We start from the raw sequence: 23,399 nt of genomic DNA on the forward strand, positions 1-23,399 counted from the left end.
CGACAGAAATTTTTTTGCAGTAACTGTGTGGAAACTTATAGTGGAAACGACTCACTGTTTACCTGAAATTCAAACCTTACAGGCAACTCTGATCCTTGTCCCGTTTTGCAGCTTAGGACAGGTTCCGACCATAGAAGCCACTCGTCCTTGGCTGGGACGGGACGGGACTGGAGCCCGGAGGCCTCAGCCGGCGTGGTCAGACCGGCGCATGCGCAGGCTCCCTCTGGTGATCGTGGGAAAGGGGGCGAGACCGGGGCGGTGTCACGCCGTGTGCCCCTCCCCTCGGCCCTGGCAGGCTCGGCCCGTCTGCCCCCGCCTGGTGCCGCAGCAGTGGCCCCGTGTGACTGCCGAGGCTGGTCGCACGCGGCTGTGCCTCCACCGCGAGCGCGGCGTCTGGCCTCAGCCCGCCCGGCCCCGCCCTGGCGCCAGCGCGCGGACGCCTCCAGAAGGCCCTAGGCCCCCAGGCCCAGGCCGCCCAGGCGGCGAAGGGGGCAGCTGCCCGGGCCCTGGCCGCAGACGCGAGCGCGGTGGCGGCCGCGCCGTCGCTGGGTTCAGGTGGCCCGTGGGGCCGCAGCAGCGCGGTGGGAGCAGGGCAGGGGCCGGCCCAGGGAGACCAGCTCGCGGCGGGTCCCGGGGGCCGGCCCGACTGGGACAGAGGTTGCCGACTTGCCTCTGCATGGCGGGTGCTTGTGGGCCGGTTGGGCCCTGGAGCCACGCCCCCCAGCAGCCTGGCGGGGGTGCAAAGGAGCCGTGGGGGGTCAGGGGGGTCCTGCAGCCCCGCTCCAGGGTCCCCCACTGCCACACCCAAGGCTGCCAGCCACTTGCTGGGCTCACAGCAAACACAGCGGCGGGAGGCAGGGCAGTTTACGCGGTGGTGACACTTGCCGTGGCCACCTCTAGGCGCAGAGGCTGATGGGCTGGACTCCGCGTCTGCACAGTGCTTGGAGGGGCCCCCGCGGGGGCCCCACGCAGGGATCCGGAAACGCCTGTGGACCCTCTGAGGGCTGAGTGGCGGGTCACGCACAGCAGGGCTCAGAGTGACCGAGGCCGGGAAGGGGGGGCACGGGTGTGGCGGCCGCAGAGGCCGGACTGCGCTCAGACCCACCGGGAACGGAGGCCGCGGGGCTGGGCCCGGCGAGGGGTGTGTCCGCCCAGAGTGGCCCCTCGAAGGCCCCACGCTGCCTACCAGCCAGGGTAAGGAAAGCCAGAAATTACGACTGGGTGAAACCGTCCACGTTTTAATGTAGGAAAATCATTCATGTTAAAAAACAAAACCGCGGCGCCCTGCGGGAGAGCTGGCGGCTCGTGCCGCGGGAGGCCAGGCGCAGGCCGCGTAGTGGGACAGGGCCCTGGGCGCGCCTGTCCCCCGCCTGCGCAGGGTCATCCAGGCTCCAGACGCGACCGAGGCCTTCGTCCTGGCGACGCCGTCCAGCCCTGGATCCAGCCTGCAGAGATGAAGCCAGAGGCCCGAGTGACGCGGGGGCCGCCGGGTGTGGCGTCTGCAGGCGGCGGGGAGGGCTAGGAACCGGGGGCTGGGGGGGCGCGTCCTCAGCCTCAGGAGGGCGCCCCTGCGGCCTGGCCCGGGCCCGGGCCCGCGCATGCGGGCACCGCGGCCGTCGGACCCGCCGCCCAGCCTCCAGGGTCCTTAGGGGAGGCCAAAGACAGGCTGCCTCTCTGGCTTGCCGCAAAGTCGTTTTATTTAGATTCCAGACAAACCAAAGCAGAGAGAAGGGGTGGCCGCCAAGTGGGTCCGTCCTCTCACGAGCCAGGGACCCCAGGTCTCTGGCTCCAGCCAGTGGGGCTACAGCCGGGGCCAGGCCGGTCCTTAGGCCACCGCGGCCCCAGGCGCATGTGCCGGGTGCCCAGTACATGTGGTGCCCCTGCTCGGGGGCAGAGGACACCCCAGAGCAGACGCGGGGGAAGCCAGACCCTGGGGCCGGCGCAGGCTGCAGCCGCCTCCCCGTGCCCAGAGCCCACACAGCCGCGAGGTAAAATCTGTGCGTTTATTTGGCGGGGACGCGGTGTCAGGACTCCTCGGTGCCAGAGTCGTCCTCGTCGTCCCCGAAGCAGCTGTCGGCCTCGGCCTCGGCCTCGCCGTCCTCGTAGTAGTCGTCGTAGAAGAGGTCCGAGCCCTCGTCGGGGGCCGGGGCCTTGGTCTTCACGCAGTACTCGGCCAGCGTGGTGGGGACCTTCACACCATCCCGCTCCGCGTCCACCTTGGTCCCCAGGACCTGCTTCCTGGGGGGGAGACGGGGCGGGGCGTCAGGACCCACAGCCGGGCTTCTCTGGGAGGCAGGGGCAACCGGCCCCTGTCCGCAGACCACACGTCTTACCGGAGAGCACGTGGCAAGGCCAGGCCCCAGGGCCACGGGCTCACCCGGAAGGTGCGGACGGCCACGTGCCGTGCGTGAGGTCGCAGTGAAGGGGCCCACTGACGTGACACCCTGTGGGGCAGACCCCTGGGTGCCGGACGCCCTAGTCGCAGCGTGAAGCGCGTCGGGAGCGGGGAGCTCGCGGGACCGGCCGTCAGGAGGGGAGGCTCCCGCCCCCCGGGCCCTGCGTGTCACGCGGAGACATGGCCGGTGGCGCAACGGGCAGCAGCAGCCGCCACGGCTCCCACGGGAGACCACGTGAGCCGCCCACAGGGAGTCGCAGCGACAAAAATAGTCTGGCTTCCATTTCGGAGCCATGTGGGAGGCCGGGAGGGGCTGGCGGAGGCAGCCGCGTGGGCGGCACCCGCTCCGCGCCTCACGCCCCTGAGCCTCGGGCCAGCTACACAGGACGCTGGCAGAGTGGGGGGTCTGCCCAGCACCTCGGGGGCCAGCATGGCTGCGTCTGTCACATCCGCTGTGAGCCCCAACTCAGGGAGCGGGGACTGCCCAGCACCGGGCCGGCTGTGCCAGGAGGCAGAGGGCGCAGAGAGGTCGGAGGCGTCCCCGTGCGCTCACGGGTCCCCTGGGCGCCCCGTGCGCGTCCAAGCCACTTAGAGACCCCGTGACCCGCCGCAGCAGCCCTGCCGAGGCGGCCGACAGTTCACCTGGCGGCACCGGGACGGGCCCGTGCCCACCACGCTGCCGTGGGCGCGTCTGCACCCGTGTGGAGACGGGGCTGGTCGGATGGCAGGACGGCTGGGGACGGGCAGTGGAGTGGGCGGCACGAGGCACTCGGGCGTGTCCACTCTGCACGGGGCGGGCGGCCGCGCCAGCGCCCGGAGCTCACCAAACGAGCCGGACGGGGCGAGCGTCACTGCACGCGCCCCCAGGTGCCACGCGCGGGCGCCCCAGGCTCCGGACGCGCCAGGGGGCCTCTGGCCCCTCCTCCCGCCTGGTTTCCGCAGCTCCACGCGCAGCAGCGGCGTCCGCGCCGAGCTCGGACCGTGCGCCCCGTCGCCCCCAGAGGGCCCCCCGTGCCTCTCACACCCCACGTCCCCAACAGCCACGGGCGCTGCCTGGACGCCAGCGTCCGCCTGGCGCCTGGAGAGGCGGCTGCGTGGGGACGCGCACGACAGGCCGGGGCCTGCTGGCCGCACCCGCCGCGCGCGGGGCCTTTGCCTGTGCTGGCGACCGCGCGGCTTCGCACGCGTGTGGGCGCTCGTGCAGGCGCCTGGGCCGGGGGCGGCTGGGTCGCAGGGCAGGGCCGCGGTGTCTCACTTTTCTAATTAAACAAAATGACTCGCTGAACACGTACTTGGAAAAAACCTCACGAACGGCTGTTTGTCACGAGACAGAGCAGACACCGCGTGACCAGAAGTGGCAGTGGACGGACGCGGCGGCCCCCGAAGCGGCCAGACGGGGCGGGCGCACGGCCGGCAGCCGCCCCCGCCCCTGCGCCGCGACACCCGGGACGGCGGAGGCCGGCCCCGGCCCATCCGCGGGGACACGTCGCTAACACAACCAGGAAGAACTGTGCGACGCGTCGATACCACAATGGCGTTTCCGCCTTGGGGAAAGAAACCCGAGCTTCGAACTGAGGAGTGCGAGGGACACAGCAGGACACCGTGCAGTGGGACAGGCAGAGCGCCTGGGCCCAGGCCCCAGGGGCGTGACGCGCGCGCGCCTGGCCCTGCGTCACCTGGTGCCGAAGGCAGACGGGCGCCTCACGGGCTCCCGCGGCACAGGGCCCGGCCCTCCTCCAATGCCTGCCCCGGGGGGCCGGGCCGAGGGCCCACGGGACCCGGGGCGTCTGTCCTCTGCCACACTGTTAAGCCCGCGTGCGACACGGCACACCCCGGCACCACGCTAGACACACGGACGCGTGTGACCAGGACATTTAAGAATACGAGAGAAGAAAGGAAAGCACCCCACTTTGCAACAGGAAACGGGAGAGCCCGGGGGGGAGCGCCAGCGGGCTGGGCGGAGGGCCGGACCCTGCCGGGCCCGGGGCCCCGTCCTCACCGGATGATGTCTGTGTACTCCCGGTCCTTGCCTTTGCTCTCTTTCCACTTCCTGTACATCACGGACGCGTCCACGTTGGCCGGGGAGAAGGTGTTGGGCTCGTTGAGGAGGGAGATGACGCTCAGGAGGATGGTCCTGGGGGGCGGGGTCAGCGGGGGGGCCAACGCTGCCACAGGGGCCACAGGCCGAGCGTGGCCCCCGACTGCCGTTGGCTGGAGGGCGCCTGGAGTCCCGGCTCTCTGGCCTCTCCGGTCTGAGAGTCCCTGGGGCAGCGTCTGGACACACCCTGAAGCCAGCACCCGCCCAGAGGCCCCCCCACCCCGGACCTCAAACACAAAAGTGACACTGCCTGGCCTCCCCTCCCCAGGCCCGACCTGCCTGCCAGCCTCGCCACCCTTTCCTGCCCGACACGCGGCCCTCCCCACCCGAGGCGCCTGCCCCCTTTCTCTACGGCCAGCACTGCACTAAGGAGGCGCAGGCAGGGGTGGGGCCAGGGCTGCAGGGCCGCAGGGGCGCCGCCCGCTCCGGAACTGGGCTCAGTGCGGGTTGAGGGAGGAGTGACCGCAGGGCCCGCGGTCGGGGACAGCAGGGGTGGCGGGGGGCACTGAAGAAGGCCCCTTTCGGCACAAGCCTGCCAGGGCGCGGCAGGGGCGCTGGCTCCGGGGCAGCACAGGTGCCCCCCACCTGTGCCCCCCCCCCGTGTGTCCTCAGGGCTGCGGCAGCGGGTCGGCAACGCCGGGACATGGGGGCCTGCCGGCGGGCCCTCACCTGACGTTCTGGGTGGGGTTCCACCGCTCCGAGGGCAGCTCCCCGCTCTGGGGGTCGTCGACCGGCGGGTGGAGAATGGAGATGCACACATCCCCCGTCTGTCCGGGGACAGGGAGGAGGGGTCACTGTCTACCCTGGCGCCCGGCGGGCCGCACAGTGCCCCCCGCCACCCCCTTACGGAGCGGGGAGGAGCGGGCTCACCTCGTAGATGTTGGGGTGCCACATCTTGGTCAGGAAACGAAAAGCCGGCGGGGAATAGGGGTAGTCGATGGGGAACTTGAGGCGTGCCTGTGGGGCGGGCAGAGACGCAGCGCTCAGACGGGGCCGGCTGTGTGCTCGGCGCTGCGTGTGGGCACGGGCTGGCCGGCACAGGCCGCCGCTCCGACTGCGCCCACGAGACCATCGGCCTGGGAGGGGCGCCCCCGCCACGGGCGGGCGCGGTGCGCACCCTCGCGAGGAACACCGCCCACCAGCCCCGCCCCTCACGAGCCTGGCCCGGTGCACGAAGGCTGCCTGGGGGTCGCCTGAGCTGGCTGGGGAGTGTGGGCGCCTGCCCAGGGCGCAGCTCTGGGCCTGAGTGTGGCCCAGGCCTGTAGGAGGAACCGGGAGGCCGAGCTGGGCCTGGCCTCAGACCCGCGGGCTCCCGCCTCAGTGTCCAGCTTGTGGAGAGGATTAAAATATCGTGTGCTCCCTTGGACATTCCCCGGACACCTCCGTGGGCTGGGCCCTGTGGAGATGAATCAGTGCAGGGTGGACAGGCTCTGTGCCTGCGGGTGTCCATCTTGGGGGACTCAGGAAGGTCATGGGGTAGGCAGGGAGCACCTGACCGGGCGGCAGCTGCACAGGCTCAGCAGGTAAGGCTGTGCCACTGCTAAGGCCCCAGCCCCAGGCTTCGGGATCCCGGAGGGCCTCGGGCTCCCCTGGTGTGTGGCTGGCAGGGGCCACAGGAACCTCTGTGGGGCAGGGCCACCCGGGCATTTGGGGCCATTCCTGGTTCTTGGGTGAACATGCCAAAGCCCCTGGCCAGGGCTGCAGAGCAAGCCTGGAGCCCGCGCGTCAGCTCCTCCCTGCGGCCCCTGAGCCCACGGCTGGACTTCGTGCGATGACCCCGGGACAGTGGGGGCTCCGGAGCAGTGCAGGGGGACAGGCCTCCCTGCCCGAGCACCCGAGCCCCACCGTGTGCCTCGGGTGCTGTCGGGCAGGGCAGACTGGGGCTCAGGCAGGAAAGGGCCCTGCCCCAGGGCACGGGCTGGTGGGCAGGGCAGGGACCTGGACCCTGGTGGCCCCCCTCAGCACACTGCCGAGCCCCCCACGGCCAGTGGAGGAGAGGAGGCTGGGCAGTGACTGTGGCCCGGGGCACCTCCCGGCCCCCACCCACCCTGGGACCCGGAACTGCCCTGGGCCCCGCACTGGCTCCCTTCAGAACAGACCCCGTGGCAGGTGAGACCCAGGCCCAGCAGCACCCCCTCCCAGTCTGTTCTTTCCAGGAAAACAGGATTATCCCCCTCAACAGCCTGGGATGCTCTACCCACAATTCCTTGCAACCACCTAGTGGGCAACATCCAGACACCCAAGTCCTTTCCTCCCAGGCTCGTGAACTCACTTAAGAGTCCTGGCCTCGGGGGTGGGGGGGCTCTGTTACCCCGCTTCTGAGCAGAGCCCTTATCCTCACAGCCAGCTGCTCCCTGGGGCAGACAAAAGAGCTTGGGAAGGGGGCTGGCTACACCCTTCTGTAATCGCCCCAAATCCGCTGGGCAGGCCGGATTCCAGGCGCAGCACTCAGCCCCAGCTGCTCCCCTGCAGCGAGGACTCCCCCCCAGCAGACCGGGCAGCACCCGCCGGCCACTGAGCAGGCAAAAACACGGGCCAGAAGTGCAAACATGGACATGTGTCCCGGGGCCCCGCCCCCGCCCCGCCCCCGCAGCTTGGCTGGGCCAGGCAGAGCCTGGCAGGGCCCTGCCCGCGGCTGGCCAGCTGCGATGGGCAGCTCGGACACTGGGCTCGCTCACTCTCCACCTCTCCGGCGGGGAGACCCCTGTGCCCGGGCGGCTGGCTCGAAAGGCTCACGCCATGACGAGAGAGCGCTGGGGCCTTCCCTGGCCAGTCTGGGCTCTGATCCTGAGGTCAGAATCCGCCCAGATTTTGGTCAGAGTCCTTTGTCGTGATCCCAGGGAAAGCACTCACCTCCCTCATCCCAACAACAACAAAAAGGAACTGCTCACAACTAAACCCCCTCCGCGGTGGGAGAAACAGCCCGGAGTGTGGGATTCTGGCCTCCAGAAGCCACCTGCTCAGTGCAACCCGAGAAAGGACAGTTGGGGTGAGGGCGGTGCCAGAGGCCTGGGGTCCGTGGGGGCTCCCAGGGCCAGAGTGCAGAGTGGGAGCGACGACCCTCAGGGATCCCGGGTAGAAGTGGTTACGTAAAGCTGGGGAGGAGGCCGCAAGGGCCTGGCCCGCTGCTACCAGCCAGGGTGGCTGCTTTCCAAGCACAAGCGGGTCCTGGCTGCCAAGGCCCTGTCCAGGCCTTTGTTGGAACCCGAGCAACTGGCCGAGCCGGCCGCCCCCCCCCACTGCCGGTCTCGCGCCCACCCCCAAGGCCGATGCTCCCCAACAGCAGTGCTTGCTGGTTCTGGGGTGGCCTCTTTGTCTCCTTCGGGCAGGGGACAGGGAGGGCAGTTGAAGGCTGGGTCAGCTAGGGCAGGGTGGAGGGATGGACAGCGGGGGCTGAGCCGTCCCAGGACCCCACACCCAAACCAAAGACCGAGGCCCGGGGCCTCCCCTCCGGGGGCCTGAATCTTCCTCGGAGGAGACTGCGAGGTCCTCGGGGCCTCCCGGGGCCCGAGGGACCCCGGCGTGGGTGCCGGACTGGGCGCGGCGTCCGACGCGGGCTGCGCGCTCACCTTGAAGTAGCCGCCCTCGTAGTAGGTGTTGGGGGGCCCGAAGATGGCCACCTCCCAGTTGTACAGGTCGCCCTCGTCCACCAGGGTCACCCGGAAGCCCTCCACCGGCTCCTCCTGCAGCCCCTTGAGCTCCAGCAGCAGCGCCTTCTGCGAACTGGGCACCAGCGGCCGGGCCATGGCGGCGGCGGCGGCGGAGGGGCCCGGGGTCGGGGGCGCGCCCCGCGGGGCCGCCGCGAGCGCGCGGGACGGGCCGGGCTGCGCGCCGGCCGGGGGGGGCGCCGGGGCCGCCTTCCTCCTCTGCGCCGCCGCCGCCGCCGCCGCCCGGGGCCCCCGCGCGCTCCACTCGCTCTGGCGCCGCCGCCCGCCCGGCGCGCGCCTCGGCCCGGCCCGCGCCCCGCCCCGCGCCGCGCCCGCGCGCCCGCCCGCGGGGCGCGCGGGGAAGCCGAGTCCGCCGGGACGCCGCGGGCCGCGCGCGCAGGCGCCTTGGCGCTTCGGACGCCCTGCGAGGCCGCCTCGCCCCCAGCCCGCACGCGCTCCCGGACGCCTGTGCGCGGGGACGCGGGCCGGCCTGGGCTGCGCCGGCCCGGCCCGGCCCGCCGGGCTTTTGGGGCCTTTTTGTGACGTCCCGGCGCGGCGCGGGGCGGGGCCGGGGGCGGGGTGTCTTGGCCGCCACGTGCCGGCCCCGAGTCTCAGCCTCCCCTTCCGTGCCGGGGCCTGGAGGGTGCCCCTCCCGGGTCGCTACGGGGAGCAGAAAGCGTGCTGGGCGGAGGCGGAGGCGGGAGGGCAGGCGAAGGTCCTCGATGAGGCCCGCGCCCCGACCGCTCGGCCGGCGGTGCCTCACTTCCCATCGGAGGGGCCGAGGGTGGGGCGGAGCTCAGGGCGCGGGGGCGACAACCCCGCAAGGGCTGTGCGGACCCCAGCGAGGCGAGGCCTGAGCAGAGCCTTTGAGCTGTCAGTCGGTTCGACTGAGGAATCCGGACCTTGCAAGGCGCTGCTGCGAACAGAGGCTGGGGGAGCACTCGTTCCGAACCCATCCTGGCCAGGTCCCGCTGAGCCCTGAGCCCGGTTCGTGTCCGAATCCTGGGCTGACCTTTGACCCTACGCGAGTCCTGACCCCAGCTAGCCCTGATCCTCCTGAGCTCTGACCTGGCCTAGTACCTGGCCTAGACACTTGGTCAGGAGGGCTGAGTGTAGTGTCTTGTCCCCCACCCCTCCACCTCTGCAGGGTGACAGCTCCTGGCGAGCCCTGCGGCTAGGCCTGTGGTCTTCCTGACAGGTGTCCTGGGCAGCCAGCAGCTGCAACACCTGGAGCTGTGCCAAGGCGACTTCCTCCCCCAAATGCCCCAACACCTGGTGTCTGGCCTTGTGCAGCTGACAGGCAGCTGGACTTGTCTGGGGAAAGGAAACCAACATCGGCTTGGGGGTGGGGCTGAGGTGCCAAAGAGCCCGGGGGCAGAGCAGCAGCTTGGTCGGCCCCCCGGGGCTGAGTCTTGGCATTCGCAGCCAGAAAGTAAGGCTTCATCTCTCAGACCCTGTGCCCCGGACCCCGGAGACCTGAGGCGGCCCCTCACCTGTCAAAGGGCTGTTACTTGGCGAGCAGTCCAGGTGTTCTGATCTTCATCTGCCCATGGCATGGATGTCACAGTGTTGGCACGTGGCAGCTCATTGACAAATAGTAATCAATACAGATTCTTGCAGAGGTTTCCAGAGGTCTCTGCCTCCTACCCCTGACATCCTAGGAAGCCCCCCGCGGTGGTGGCTGCCTGGGGTTTCTGCCCGTTTCCTGGCCACGGCACCTTAGTTTCCCTGCGGGGGGTTCCCCATCTGCCAGATGCGGGCAGCGATGTAACCTGCTCCTCGAGATGTGGCGTGAGTCAAATAAGACGTCGCAGGTCTCAAACGTGTCAGCTGTTTCTGTCGTCACTGCTACTGGCATCTGACCAGGTGACCTCTTCCTGATAGCTAGGGACACTGGAGCCCAGGGAGGAATGGCTCAGGCTGGAGACGGAGTCTCCGTCTTCCAGGGCGGCTGGCCGTGCCGGCCCACGGCCCTGGGGCGCGGCCTTCTGGGTCCAGGTCACCTCACCGGGCGGCCCCATGCTCTCCACTCCCACGCCACGTCCAGGTGCGCCCTGGCACCTGAGACAGCGAGTCCGGCCTCCGGGTGGTGGGGGGGCCTGTGGCTCTGGGCTGGGGGCGGTGGGGGGGGCGCACATGCACACCAGGTCAGCCTTGGGTACGGACTTTATTACTGCTGAGAGGGCCCTCTCCAGGTCTGCGAGGACGGGGTGTCCACTTCCCAGGACCCTTGCCTGCCCCTGGGAGGGGGCTGGAGCATCATTCCAGGGCCGAAGCTGGGTGAGGACAGGGCTCCCCACGGGCCCCTGCACAACAAGAACAGCCTGTCCCCATTTCAGACCCGCGTTCTGCCCAGGAGTGGGTGAGCCGCCTCGCAGTGTCCCCAGCAGTCTGAGTGGAGGAGGTAGGTGAGGTGTGTGGGGGTGCTCAGCCCACTGGCTTGACCTTGGCAATGAAGAGGGCTGCAGCTTTCTCCAGGAACTCCTCCCGGGTCATGGCGGAGCTGGGGCGCCGAGCCACCAGGGCGCGGTCCATGGCCAGCGCCAGGCTGTCGGGCCCCAGGCGCGAGCCGGCTTCCAGGTATCGGGCGGGAGCGGCGGCACGGTCGCCGGCCTGCAGGGCGCCCTCCAGGGTGTCCAGCACGGCCTGGCCCATGCGGCGGTCGGCCGCGGCCAGCGCCGGGTCCTCCAGCAGCCGGTAGAGGGCGCCGGCGCGCGCCACGAACTCCAGCAGCACGAAGCAGGTGAGCATGCCGGCGCGGAAGACGCCCAGCGGCACGGCCTCGTGGTCGCGGCACTGGATTTTGCGCAGCAGGGGCGCCACCACCTCCTCGGGAGCCTCCCCGTCGCGGCAGATGCGCTTGAGCAGCTCGCTGTAGGTGCGCCCGTCCAGCCCCGGCTTCTTCTTGCGCCCGCTGGCGCTCAGGCACTCGTAGGCCACGCCGACGTTGTTGTTGAAGGCGGTCCTGCGGGGGGGGGGGGGACGGGGGCGTTGGGCCAGCCAGGCAGAGCCCGCAGCGCCCTCCGCGCCAGCCCTCGCCTCCTGTCCCCCCCCCCCCCCCCCCCCCCCCCGGGCCTTTGCACAGTCTGCGGCCCGCAGTGCCCTCCCGGGCCGCCGGAGGGCCTGCCTTGACTCCCTAACCCCTGCCTCCTCCGGCGTTCTGCACAGCAGTTAACCACAGGGCAGCCTCACTGCTTATCCTTGGAGTTCATGTCTCTCGCACCCCAACAATGACAGGCGGCCCAGGAGCCCACGTCACTGTGCAGCCCAGGGCGTAGAACACTGCCCGGCCCGCAGTGGATGCCCCATGCACGTCTGCCCCACGGGGCCCTCGGGCTGCCCCGTTGAGCAGGACACCTGCACTTGGGGGTGAGCTCATCCTGCTCCTCCACAGCCCCACCAGCCAAGAGTCCCCTGTGCTAGTGTGGCTGGTGGCCTGTTACTAGTTCCTCAGTGACTAATCGGCAGTTTGGCTCGGGGTGGGCTGTCGGGCCCAGGACCCCCGGGAGGCGAGACCTCAGGCCTCACATCCGGCCCTTCTGGGAGACGGCTCGGGGGCGACACTCTACTCTTGTCTCGTGTGTGACCTGGGCCCGCCACTTCCCCTCTCTGTGGGCCGGCCCCTCTGCTCACCACTGCTGCCCAGCGTGGGGCTCAGCGGTGGGTGAGCCGCGGTCAAGCCCCCATGACGGGGGAGCCAGGGCCCGGGGGGAGCCAGGGCCCGGGGCGAGCGGGGCGATCTGGAACTCCGTCCCCGCCCACGGGCTGTGATTGCCTGTCCCCCCCCACCCCGTGTTGGGCCGTTGACACGGGGGACGCGGTGCCGGATGCTGCCGGCTCGCCAGGCTCACTCGGTGTCGGCGACCGGTGATCGCCTCGGCTGGCGCCCAGAAACCCTCTGTGGGGCTTTTATCTCCAACCCCTTTCAGCAGAGAAGGGAGTTAGGGAGACCTGCTGTGTATGAGTGGCTGTCGTGAGTCCCGTGTGACCTGTCCCCACATAACGAGTTACCCCAACCTGACAGCCCCAAACGGCAGCGTAGCCCATGCCGTGGTTTCTGTGGAAGGGGGGCTGCCTGGCTGTGGGGCTCTGGCCGGCACCTTGCGAGGCTGTGGTCGGGGTGGGGGCTAGAGGAGCTGTCCCGCAGGCCATCTCCGGCCCTGGCGTCCCCATGGGGCAGCTGGTGACCCGAGGTGGAAGGCGCTGTCCGTCTGCTGGGGCCGCGGTGCTGGCACAGACTGGCCCGTTGGTGTGGGAGGCGGGTGCCTGGCGCTGAGGGGCTCTGGGGACACCCTGAAGCCTGGCCATCTCTGTGCTGTCCGGCTCTGGGCCCGAGGCCTCTTCCAGGGACTGGTCCGCCCAGCGTGTGATGCTCCTTGGCCCCCGAGTGCTGTCCGAGCAGCCTGTGAGCCCGGCTCCGGTCCAGGCCTCTGCCTTGCCGTCCTCACCTGCAGAACGGGGTCCTGGGGCCTGCGCCTCAGCAACCCGACGAAGACAGAGGGCAGACTTCGTGCCAGGCGCTCCGGCTGCACCCTCGTGAGCTTGTCACGGGCCACCACCAGGGCTGCAACCCAGCCAGGCTGCGCAGACGCTGTTCACCTCCCTCTTCTGGAGACGGGAAGGCCTGCAAGGGGTGAGTGCGGCCCAGTGCGGCCCAGTGAGGCCAGAGCTGACAGGACGAGCCAGGGGCCCGAAGGAAGGCTGCGTCTGGGCCTCGCGCCGCACCCCTCCCGGGGCTCCCCGGCAGCGCCCAGCCTCCAGGAGCGCCCATGCGGTCTGCCGAACCTTCATGGGTGGGGGTAGCCGGCTCTGGACTCGGCGGCCTTGGCAAGACCTCGGCCCCACGGGCACTCTGGGCCTCAGCACCCTGTGTGTGGGGCGGGACTGGGCACCTGCCGAGGGCTCCGCCCATGTCAGCCGCTGCACAGAGCAGTTTGTGACGTATGTGAGCGTGTGTCGAAACGAGGAAAGGATACGTGTCCAGGGTGTCTCCAGGAAGAGACACAGACAGCTTTCACTTTAGACTGGGGGGTGTCTCACTGGGGCTGATTCTGCCCCTGGGGACACTGGGCCATGTCTGGGGACGTCTGCATTGTCACACTAGGGGTCCCCCTGGCATCAAGGAGGTGGGGCAGGGGTGCCGCTCAACACCCACCCGAGTCCGGCCGGCCCCAGGAGTGGTCTGAGTGAAGGGGCCCTGGCCTGGGCACGCTGGTGCCTTTTGTGTCTTTCCAGCTCGCAGGGACCTGGGGGGGACAACACTCTTGCTGTTACTAGTGACGGCGTGGTGACTTGGGAGGAGGTCTTGGGGCCACACTGCTTAGGTCTGACTCTGGCCCTGCCCTTCGTGGCTGTGCAGCCCTCAGCAAGTCCCCGGACGATGCCTGGGGCCTCGAGGCCAGCAGGCGGACCGATGAGACAAGGCTGCTGCCACTGCCGGTCCTGGAGGCCAGCATTTCTGACTTCTTGAGATGAGGGGATTTGGGTTTTCTCCCCAGATCTCTCGTGGTGATGAGGTGCTCGGGAACAGCTGGGCCTTGGAGCACCCGTTTCCCACACCTAGGGCCCGCGGGTGTGCTTCAGGGGCTGCTGACTATGGCTCTGTCCCTGGGGGACCAGGTGACCTCAGGTGACGCCAGCACCCACCACACCCCCTGCTCACTGCTGTCCCTCTGCCTTCCTGCTGCTCCCAACTGTCTCCAGCAATGGCCCCCCTGTCCCTGCAGCACGGGGCACAGCGTCCCCAGAAAATGCACATCCATCTGCAACCTGTGAGTCTGACCTCATTTGGAAACAGGTTCTTGGGGATGTAATTAGTTCAGGGTCTGGAGATGAGAGGAGGTGGCTCTAAATCCTTTGGCAGGGACACAGAGGGGGTGGCCATGTGATGATGAGGCAGAGGCTGGGGTGATGCTTCCACAAGCTCAGGGCCAGCAAAGACTGGGACAGGCAAGAAGGACCCTCCGACAGAACTCCAGAAGGAGCGGAGCCCCACGACACCTAGGTTTCAGGCTTCCGGCTTCCACAGCTGTGGGGGCGGGAGGGGGCACATTCATGTTGTTTTAAACCACCAAGTTCGTGGTGATTTGTTGCAGCAGCCACAGGAAATGCAGTTACCTGTTGACCCTGAATGCAGCAGATGCTTCGGCGCCTGTCCCCAGGCCACGGGACACAGGGCTGCTGCCAGCCCGCATGACACCTCGTGTCACGATCCTCGTCCATGATGTCCACAAGGTGAGTGGCTTGTGCAGTACTTGACCTGACAACTGTCCCTGTGGCCCTGCCACAGCTTCCTGAAGATGTCCCAGCATGCCAGTCTCTCTGGTTCCCTCCTTCTGGTCTTTTTTGTGGGTTCCCCACGCTGGGGCTCCTCAGGTGACACCCTGGGCTCCTCTTGGTTCTTCTGGAGCCTTCACGACTCCTCCCACTTGACAATCCCTTGTCCCAGTTGCACATCTCAGTTGCAGACCTACCTGTCCCTTTTCTCGCTGTGAGGTTCTCTCAGCCCACCGACTTAAAATTCTCCAAGCAGCGCTGGGAACTTCCCCCGATCCAGTGACCGCCCAGCTCAGCGACAGCCCACGGACACCAGGACTGCCCTGCACATCCATCAGCTCGACTTCAGAGTATGTGCGGAGCCCACGTGTGTCCCGCCAACCTGCTCCTCTTCCTGGGTCCCCATCTCAGCGGTGGCCCCAGCCCTCAGAAGCCCATGCGGCGGAGCTGTGGGTGTCCCGCTCCGTTCCCCACCCTCCGTACCCTCCCGGAGCCGAGCTCCCGCCGTGTCTCTGCTTCCATTCTTGCACCTGTAACTCTCAGAAGGGCTGCTGGGGACACCTGGGGACACCCTGAGAATCAGCCTAAAACACTCCCTTGCTTGGCTTCTGCCCCTTTCCTGGGGTCACCTGAGAGCACTCCCTGATGAAATCACCCCCTACACGCATGCTTGCCTCAGGCTCTGCTTCTGGGGACCCCCACCTACCCAGCCAAGACCCAGCCACCTGCAGTCAGTGACTTCCTCTGGTTGATGCTGCTTCTCAGCAACCCATTTGATGCAGGCCATTCATTCAACACATAATCCTCCACCACCTTCCATGGGCTCACAACTGTGGGGAGTGGGCAGGTGCCATCCCCAGCACCCCGCCACGCTTCAGCCACAGGAAGGCTGTGGGCCCCATGCTGCACCTGTACAGCCTGCAGGTAGCTGCACCTGCAGCCTCATGCCTGCGACACCTTTCCCTGTGCGTCACGTAGGGCTCTTCCTGGCTGCCCAACCTGCATGCTAGGTGCCCCCCTCTAGGACAAGGGCCCTGGGCAACTGCGTTGCTCTTTTTTCCCCGCGGCCTAGCCCCGCAAATACTCATTTTCTGGCTGAATGGACAAGAATGCTACGATGCTCGAAATGAAGCAGATAGGAGGGATCTAAGCTCGAAGGATTTGCTCCTTGGGTGAAGTCCTCTTAGGGATCCATGATTTTCAAAAGTTGTGTGGGCTGAAACTCAATACCTGCGAAAAGGCGTCACAAAGGCCGAACCCAGCAGGGGCTGTCAGGGTCAGCGCAGAGCGCGAGGGCCACTGCCAAGCTACGCTGGATACCTCCGGCCCATGCAGTCGGGGTCCGTCCAGTACCAAGGAGGCACCGCGGACTACGGTTCCCAGCGTGCCCCGCGCGCCGGCGCCGGGGAGCACCGCGGAGCACGCTGGGGGTTGAAGTCCGGCCGCGGCCCCTACCCGCCCAGGCCCGGCCCGGCCCCGCACCTCTGGGAGTGGTGAGCCAGGCGAAGGTGCCACAGCGCGCGGCCCAGGCGCTGCTGCTGCAGCAGGAGCTGACCCGGGGGTTCCCCGGCGCCGCCGTTGGCAGGTGAGCGCAGGCCCATGTTCTCGAAGTAGTGCGCCAGGAAGGAGATCGGCTCCTCGGGCCGCGCCTCCAGCACCTTCAGCAGGGCCGCGCGCAGCATCTTCGTCACGCCGACCTGCCGCAGGAAGTCCTCCTCGTTCTCGGCCGTTGTCGCGGCCTGGGATACCGACGGCCGGCCGCTGTCTGTGAAACTGGCAGCCGGGGCCACCGCCGGCCGCCGCTTCTCTAGTGCCGCCATCTTCGCTGAGGGCAGTGGGACCGGAAGCGCTGCCATATTCTACAGTGCGCTGGCCCCTCGCGCGACCATCTTGGTTAAGGGCAGAGAATGCTGGATCCCGCTGGAAGACTTTGGGAAATAGCTAGTGCAGGCCACCCTTTTCCCTAGGTTCTAATTGGCACACTCCCTCAAATTTCCTCTTAATGAGGACTGGTCGGCTTTCTTGGCTTAGACCTGGAACCTCGACTTTGCCAGACTCCAAAATGGCTCCCAGGGAATGGCTTGGTTACCGGGGTGAGGCCGGATTGCTTGCCATCTTACTAGTGGGCAAGTCCTTCTTTAGCATAGTTCCCTAGGAACTTGTCTCCTCGGTTACCAGAGAAGCCGGGCCGCTCGTGGGCGGCGACGGCTCCACCCCGATCCGAGGCCTGAGCGCCGCCCCGCCCCCTTTTTTTCGGTTTTCGTCTTTGAGCCTTTGCGCTCAGTCCAGCTTTCAGCCTAACCCAATTTGGTCTGAGTTTATAGCTCACCTCGTGGGGACAACCCCCCCCCTCGCCCCAGTCATCCGCCCCCAACTGCACGATGGTTCTGCTCTGGGCTCTCGCGGCCCCTAGTGCGCGTTGGAGGAATGAGTGGACCACCCACGATCCCCGGGTCCCCGTCCCAGGCTGTTACCCTTCCTCGCCACTGGAGGGAGCTTTCTCGCGCCGCGTCCTCTGGCGCCCTCAGCGCTCCCATGGCTCCCCAGTGCCCGCAGGCCCAAGCCCCTGGCACCTGTTCTGTTTCCAGCCTCTGTCTTCTCTCTCTCCCTTAGCTCCCTTAATAAGCCACCTCTCTTCTGTGCCTTTGTCCATACGGTCCCCCCTACCAAGTACGTTCTCTGGTTCTTTCGAGGACACCTGCTTTTTCTTGAAACTGCAGCGTCTCTGCACCCAGGGAAAGGCACAGCGTACCCTTCCGCTCCAGGCAGAGCGCAGGCTCCCCCGGCCCTGGCCCAGTGGGGCTGGCTGGGGTGTCAGTCCATCCTGTCTCTCTGAGAGTCTCCTAGAGCAGAGGATCCCCGGGTCTTCGTATCACGAAAGGAACCACTGAGGTCAGGCCAGATGCTCTTTATTCTCCAGCTGGGGGTTGCTCCCCAGAGTCCCGACGGAGGAAAAACCCAGCTGGCTGGAGAGCCTGGATGTGCTGGCTAACAGTGTAAAGGGCCTGTGATCAGCTCTCATGCTGTCCAGAACCCTGCAAACGTCCTCCAGTCACAACTGAGTGGAAGGATAGGCAGGCTACTTCAGGAGGGGTAGCTACTTCAGTCTGGTGCTGGCAGAGCTGAGGGCTGGAGGAGCTGGCGGGCCTGGCCATCAGCCTGCTGGCCGGCAGCGTCTCCACAGGTGGTAGGTGAGGAATGCCAGGAGGAGCAGCGCCAGCACCAGGCTGCCGGTCCACAGGGCTTCGGACGCTGGGGGGCTGCCTAGAGAGAACAGAGTCCGGAGGCTGAACCCCTCTTTGCAGGTCGTGGGGAGAAGTGCAGCAGAGCCCGCTTGGGGTTTCCAGATTTACTGAGTTCCCCCAAATGTTACTTGGGACTTCACGGCTTAGAATGTCTTTGAAATGTGCAAGACCCCTGGAATGTCCCCAGGACTTTAGTCTTTCAGAAATTACTTGGGACCTTGCCGTTAGGAGGGGGCCGTCCAGAGGCGGCCACCCACCACATCTGTGGTAGAAATGCGGCTCCTTGGGGTGGAGAGGGGTCGTCGGTGCAAAATGCACACTGCAGGAACATACTGTCTCGTTTACACCTTTTTACATTTTGCATGTAGAAATGGTGCTGTTTGCCATACACTGGTTCTGTGAAATATGTCATCTAACTCATTTTTACTTTTTTTCTGTCTGGCTGCTGGAAAACGCGAAGTGACTGAAGCAGCTGTACCCTACTTCTATTTCACAGGCTGCTGTAGCCTCTAACGTTCAGAATTTACACACTGCTGTGAAACCGGCACGTCTCTGATATTTACGGTCATCGCCATGCCAAGCGACTGTCCTCTTGCGGTGAGGGAGAAGCCCCCTGAACAGTTGGGAAACAGGCTGGCAGGGCACCTCCATGTCTGAGGTCTTGACGCAAGGCTTGCCTCCCTCCCAGCACCCCCAGCACCCACCCCACCCAGACTCACAGACTTCTGGGACTAGGTACAGACTGGCTGTCTGCCCCCCTGGGTCCAGGCGGCACTGGAACCAGCCCTCCGGGTGGCATCCGGCCCACGGCACGCTCAGCCAAGCTTGGGCGCCGGCCTCCCGCCTCTCATAGGCCTCCAGGTGGCCGGGGGCCTGGGTCCAGCGCACAGCCATGCCTGGGCCACAGGGCGCCTCGCACAGCAGCTCCAGACCCGCTGGTGCTGGCGACTGGTGGATCTCGGGGCGGCAGGGCCCGATGGAGCTGTTCCCGGGCTTGGGGTCAGGACTCCTGGTGCTGGGGCTGGAGCCCTGTTGCAGGGTGGCCTCTGGGGAGGTCATGACGGGGGGCTCCTGGGATGTCGGGCTGTGCAGGACTAAAAACGAAGGTACCCGCTTTTTTTCTCCTCGATACCCTTTGGCCCCTCAGCCTCAGTCTCCCCATCCATCTCCCTGCCACTACGGGCCCCCCTCCAGCAGTCTCTCCATCCAGACCACAGGGTTGGACCGGAACTGCTCCAAGCCTGGGACCGCTTGGGTGGTCGCAGTGTGTATCAATGGGTTGAAGTGGGGTCGGGGTCCAGGGCGGGCCCCCCAACCCTGAGGGAGTCTCTGAATCTCCATGTCTTCTTCCTCTCCCCAACTGGAAGGGGTGAGAGCCTCCCCCAGGGTCACATGGACTTCCAGATTGTGGGGTCAGTGAGCACTGGACCATGCTACATGGGACAGGGAGGTGGACAGAGGGGAGGGCGCATCTGACACACTGAGCACCTACTGCGCGCTGGGCCCCTTGTTAACTGTTTGGTCGTTCACCACTCGGCAAGTATCTACTGTGCGCCTGCTGTGTGTTGGGCACGATGATGAGAGTGATTCACCCACTCAGCACACACCTGCTGCACACCCTGCCCCACGCACTGTTTTAGCCACTGGGCACACAGCCCTGGACGAGCAGACACATTCCTGTCTCGGAGAAGCCAAGAGCAGGGCAGACAGTTAACGGGAAGAAAATGAAGAGGACATATAGGCTGTCAGATGCCGGCAAAAGGGGTCAAGAAACATCCAGCGGAAGAAGAGCAAGGGCTCGTGTGCGTGCGCGCGCGCATGTGTGTGCGTGCGCGCGCGCGTGTGTGTGCGTGTGTGTGTGCGTGCGCGTGTGTGTACATATGGGAGCGGGAGGGGGAGGGGGGAGAAATCTGGGGAAGAGCACTCAGTGGCTGGAACAGCAGGTGCAAAGGCCCTGAGGCAGGTCCGTGCCGAGCGTGGCTGGCGCAGAGTGCATTACAGTGAGCGAGGCAGGCGGCGAGGGCACGGAGGGGCTAACAGGCGGGTCGTGCAGGGCGGTGCGGGTCTGGGGAGGTCTTGGGCTTTTAGCCTGAGGGAGGTGGGAGCCCTGGAGGACAGTGGGCCGAGGGGCGGGGCCTGACTCGGGTGCTCACCGGCGCCCTCTCGTGGCTACTCTTGGGAGGACAGACTCGGACGTGAAGGTAGGAGCTGGGGACCAGGGCGGAGGGCGGAGCAGGATGGGAGCTCGCGGGGCCTGGCACAGGGTAAGTGCTCAGTATACACATTGAATGAATAAATAAACCAATTAGAAGCATCGCTCTGACTACTGCCAGGGGCAGACTAAAGATGGATCGTCAGGGTTTCAGAAGAGCTGTTGGACCCCGTTTCTCAAGGCTCACAGAAGCCGGGCGGCGTGGCTTTGCCAGCTTCCTGGGGGACGCTGAGACGCAGGCTGGTCAGGGCCCCGCGGGCTCACCTGGAATGGGCCGGCGGTGGTTCAGCTCCAAGCCTGGCAGCCTCATGGTCGCCTGGCAGTGGAGCGTGGGCGGGGCCGGTGTCCCCAGGGGGGGCAGCAGCCAGCGCTCTGTCACTCGGAACAGCTGGCCCTCGCCCTCCTGGGGCTCCTCATCCAAATCGTGGCCTAGAGCCTGCGCCCCCTCCAGCTCCTGGTCCCCCAGGAGCAGCGACAAGGTGAGGGTGTCAGGGTCGGCGGGCGTGACGTTGTGGGCCGTGCAGGCCACCTCCCGGTCCTGCCCCGCCACCAGAGCCACTGGGGAGACAGTCAGCTGATCTGGGAAGGCTGTGTGGGGAAAATTCGAGGTGGGTAGGGTGAGCCCAGAGGGCCGAGGAGGGGGCGTGGGGTGGGGCCAGTGGGGGGCGTAGGGACTGCTGGTTGTACAGAGACAGGGAAGGCCCAGTGGCCACACCCTGTGTGCCCAGGATATAAGGTGCTGGGGAAGGGTCCAGAGCAGAAAGGACAGGGGGTCCCAGGTGGGAAGTTTAGGGGTGGATTGGGGGCGAGGCAGTGAACTCTGGGACGGCAAGGTTCGGGGGGCGATGCAGAGAGGATGGAAAGGATTGCAGAGCGACTCGGGAGCTTGCCACGCAGGCTTCGGGCTGGGGCAGGGTGGGCATTCCCGGGAGACACTCTGGAAGAGGTGGCATGGGGTCAGAGACCATACAGGGCTGCTGGGTGGGCCTGGCTCGTGCAAAGGCGGGGAGGAGTGGAGAGGTGGGGCTCACCGAACACCAGGAGCTGCACCTTCTGCTGGAAGGTGAGGTTCCCGCAGGAGCCCACGCACACACGGGTCCCCGCCGCGGACAGCGAGGCGTTTTGCACGGAGAGGACGCTGCTGCCGGCGCCCGACTGCACGGCGCCCAGGCTGGTGTCCAGGCCCCGCCACTGCACTGAGGCGGCCCTGTGGCCCGCGCAGGCCAGGCGGCAGGTGAGCTGCCGCGACCCGCCCAAGGCCACCGCCACCACGGGCTCGCGCGGCTCCACCTCCAGGGGCCCACCTACGGGCAGTCGGTGCGCTCAGCCCCGCCCAACGCCCAGAGGCCGCCCCCACCCCGCAGGACCCCCTGTCTCCCTCCCTGAGCCTCCCAGCCTCCCCGCCTCCCGTCGTCAAACCCCTCCGCACCCGCCCCCTCCCCTGGAAGAGCTTGCGTCTCGGCCCCCCGCTCCGCGCGCTCACCGCGGCCTTGCTGCAGAGGCCCCACCAAGAGGAGAAGCCAGAGGGCGAGGTCCCGCTCCATGCTAGGTCCCCTGCTCTGTCCCCCACCCTCGAGGGAGGCGTCTTAAATGGTGGCGCCCCGCCGCGACTCTGCTTCTCCGCCCCTAGCTGCTCCCCGGGGGTTTCCTAAGGGGGTTTCCCGCCGTGACCCCCGACCCTGGAGGCGACAGAGAGGCAGGGACTGGGGGCCAGAGATGGGAGGGCCGGGCCGAGGTCACACGGACGGGGCGGGGAGGTCTGGCCCGATTCCAGGCCTCACTTTCGGAGACGGGAAGATTGCAAGACGGGGTGGAGAAGCGGTGACCGTGGAGGTGCAGGGAGTGGAATCGGATCGAAGCCTCCGTGGGCGCCTCCGCGCGCACCCCGTGGGCGGGACCTCAGCCGTCACTCCCTTGCGAGGCGTGCGGGGGGCCGCAGAGCGCGGCAGCCTTCCAGCTTCCGGCAGTGCGGGCTTCTCCCCCGGTGACGGAGCTGAGGCTCGCCAGTGCTTGGGACATGTCACGACCTGCCCCTGCCTTTGTCGCTCCCCTGTCACACGGGCAGGCTGGTGGGAGCCAGGGGCGGGGGGGGGGGGTGGACTCCATCCCACGTTGCACGGGGGACCTGGGTCTGGCGTCCACAGGAGAGGGCTTGGAAGGGGCCTGGCCCGGCTCCCCGCCACTGCAGTCGCCGGCCAGTCCTGAGGAACCGCATCTGAGGACCGGCCGCCTGCACCCTCCCCCCTCGCCTCGGTGTCCCCGCCTGGTCCCAGTTCTGCTGTCTGCTCCGGGCGGGTTTAGAAACACCCTTCCGAGCCTGTGTACCCTAAGGCTGCCTGTGGCAGAAGGGAACACACCGACTGCACTGGCCGGAGCCCTGGGGCTCGGGCAGCCTCAGGCCAGTGCGTGGCGGTGCCCCCTCCCCCGCTCGGAGCTCCCGGCCGCCTTCCCGCTGCCCCTCCTGCCCCACTCCCCTTGCAGCCCTTAGCTAGGTCCAGGTCGGGCCGCTGGAGTCACAAGTCGCCTGGACTAGGGGGACGCTGTCAGCCACGGCCCCACTGTGGCCCCAGGCCCCATCGCAGCAGGCACACCGGAGGGAAGGGGCCGGAGCACCCTGGCTGGCCCCTCTTAACCTCAGGGTGTGGCCTGCCTCTCAGTTTGCCTGGAGCAGCCATGCGATGGGTTTCTGAGCACCACCCCCTCCCTGCCTGTCTGCCTCTCCTCAGCCTGGCAGAGGCAAAAGCTCAGACCCAAGAGGAGGGGCTGGGAGCAGAGGGGGGAAACTGAGGCTCAGAGAGGCTGGGAGCCGAAGAGCAGAGAGAGGCCTCACGGAGGGAGGGCCCAGGAGCAGGAGCCCGAAGTCCCCGAAGTCCTGTCCCTGGGCCCCACCCCCTCCTCCGCAGTGCCGGGAAAGGCCGCACAGGAAGGTGGGCTCCACACTGTGACCGCTGCTGGCCGGAGGCGCGGGCCCTTCCCGGGGAAGCTGGGCCCTTAACCCGGGCGGGGGGCAGCGGGCCTAGTGAATGGGCCTCTTCCCAGCCCCTGACCCCGCTTCCTGCTGCCCTTCCAGCAGAGGCCCCTCGGCGGGCGTGACCCAGCTTTCTGCGCCCTGCCCCCCACTCGCCCACTTCAGGATCCCAGATCTGAGCTCTGCCAGAGTGAGTGACTGAGTGACGAGTGAACCTGCCCAGTCACGCCCACACCACTGGGAGAGCGCCAAGGAGAACCCTGTGATCTGGAATGGGGGGTTCAGTGGCGGCCCCCTGAGGACAGGGCAGCTGAGGGTATGAAGAAGGTCCTGGGCAGAGGTGGAGCGTGGTGGAGGGAGAGGGCGGCTGGAGAGAGAGAGGAGAGGGACGGAGGGCAGGAAGGGAGCCTGGCGGAAGGGTCCCGTGGACCCCAGGGTGGGGCAGAGGGACCCCTGGGAGCCTGAGGCCAGCGATAGAGATGGCCTGAGCCAATTTCCCCCCCCCCTCGGGATGTGTGGTCTTGTCCCTGGGAAGCTGAGCCCATGGGAGTCGTGGGG

The 23,399-nt window shown here is 67.4% G+C and overlaps 3 protein-coding genes across 3 annotated transcripts; all 3 read right to left on the reverse strand.

The window, feature by feature from the left end:
- Positions 1-1,222: 1,222 nt before the first annotated feature.
- Positions 1,223-8,435, reverse strand: CDC34 (cell division cycle 34, ubiqiutin conjugating enzyme). The gene is made up of 5 exons (XM_016126687.2): positions 8,063-8,435; positions 5,364-5,450; positions 5,163-5,260; positions 4,395-4,529; positions 1,223-2,238 (listed from the first exon to the last, which is right to left on the reverse strand). Exons 1-5 carry the CDS (start codon positions 8,237-8,239, stop codon positions 2,025-2,027), a joined length of 711 nt encoding a protein of 236 aa, XP_015982173.1. The 5' UTR covers positions 8,240-8,435; the 3' UTR covers positions 1,223-2,024.
- A 1,853-nt stretch (positions 8,436-10,288) lies between these two features.
- Positions 10,289-16,553, reverse strand: TPGS1 (tubulin polyglutamylase complex subunit 1). The gene is made up of 2 exons (XM_016126674.2): positions 15,899-16,553; positions 10,289-11,105 (listed from the first exon to the last, which is right to left on the reverse strand). Exons 1-2 carry the CDS (start codon positions 16,270-16,272, stop codon positions 10,568-10,570), a joined length of 912 nt encoding a protein of 303 aa, XP_015982160.1. The 5' UTR covers positions 16,273-16,553; the 3' UTR covers positions 10,289-10,567.
- A 755-nt stretch (positions 16,554-17,308) lies between these two features.
- On the reverse strand, positions 17,309-21,427 carry MADCAM1 (mucosal vascular addressin cell adhesion molecule 1). The gene is made up of 5 exons (XM_016126592.2): positions 21,357-21,427; positions 20,905-21,177; positions 20,138-20,461; positions 18,381-18,755; positions 17,309-17,680 (listed from the first exon to the last, which is right to left on the reverse strand). The coding sequence occupies exons 1-5, from the start codon at positions 21,415-21,417 to the stop codon at positions 17,571-17,573; spliced, it is 1,143 nt and encodes a 380-aa protein (XP_015982078.2). The 5' UTR covers positions 21,418-21,427; the 3' UTR covers positions 17,309-17,570.
- Positions 21,428-23,399: the final 1,972 nt, after the last annotated feature.

This window comes from Rousettus aegyptiacus, unplaced genomic scaffold (genome assembly GCF_014176215.1).
Source record: "Rousettus aegyptiacus isolate mRouAeg1 unplaced genomic scaffold, mRouAeg1.p scaffold_m13_p_16, whole genome shotgun sequence".
Taxonomy (NCBI): Eukaryota; Metazoa; Chordata; class Mammalia; order Chiroptera; family Pteropodidae; genus Rousettus; species Rousettus aegyptiacus.

Excerpts from the sequence above, each read along its gene's own strand:
- MADCAM1 (XM_016126592.2), bottom strand. The coding sequence starts at position 21,417 with ATGGAGCGGGACCTCGCCCTCTGGCTTCTCCTCTTGGTGGGGCCTCTG. Across the intron at positions 21,178-21,356 it reads GCCTCTGCAGCAAGGCCGCG|GTGGGCCCCTGGAGGTGGAG; the intron begins GTGAGCGCGCGG and ends GACTGCCCGTAG. Across the intron at positions 17,681-18,380 it reads GTACCTAGTCCCAGAAGTCT|GCAGCCCCCCAGCGTCCGAA; the intron begins GTGAGTCTGGGT and ends TGTTCTCTCTAG.
- CDC34 (XM_016126687.2), bottom strand. The coding sequence starts at position 8,239 with ATGGCCCGGCCGCTGGTGCCCAGTTCGCAGAAGGCGCTGCTGCTGGAG. Across the intron at positions 5,451-8,062 it reads ACGAGGGCGGCTACTTCAAG|GCACGCCTCAAGTTCCCCAT; the intron begins GTGAGCGCGCAG and ends CCCGCCCCACAG. Across the intron at positions 2,239-4,394 it reads GAGTACACAGACATCATCCG|GAAGCAGGTCCTGGGGACCA; the intron begins GTGAGGACGGGG and ends TCTCCCCCCCAG.
- TPGS1 (XM_016126674.2), bottom strand. The coding sequence starts at position 16,272 with ATGGCAGCGCTTCCGGTCCCACTGCCCTCAGCGAAGATGGCGGCACTA. Across the intron at positions 11,106-15,898 it reads CTGGCTCACCACTCCCAGAG|GACCGCCTTCAACAACAACG; the intron begins GTGCGGGGCCGG and ends CCCCCCCCGCAG.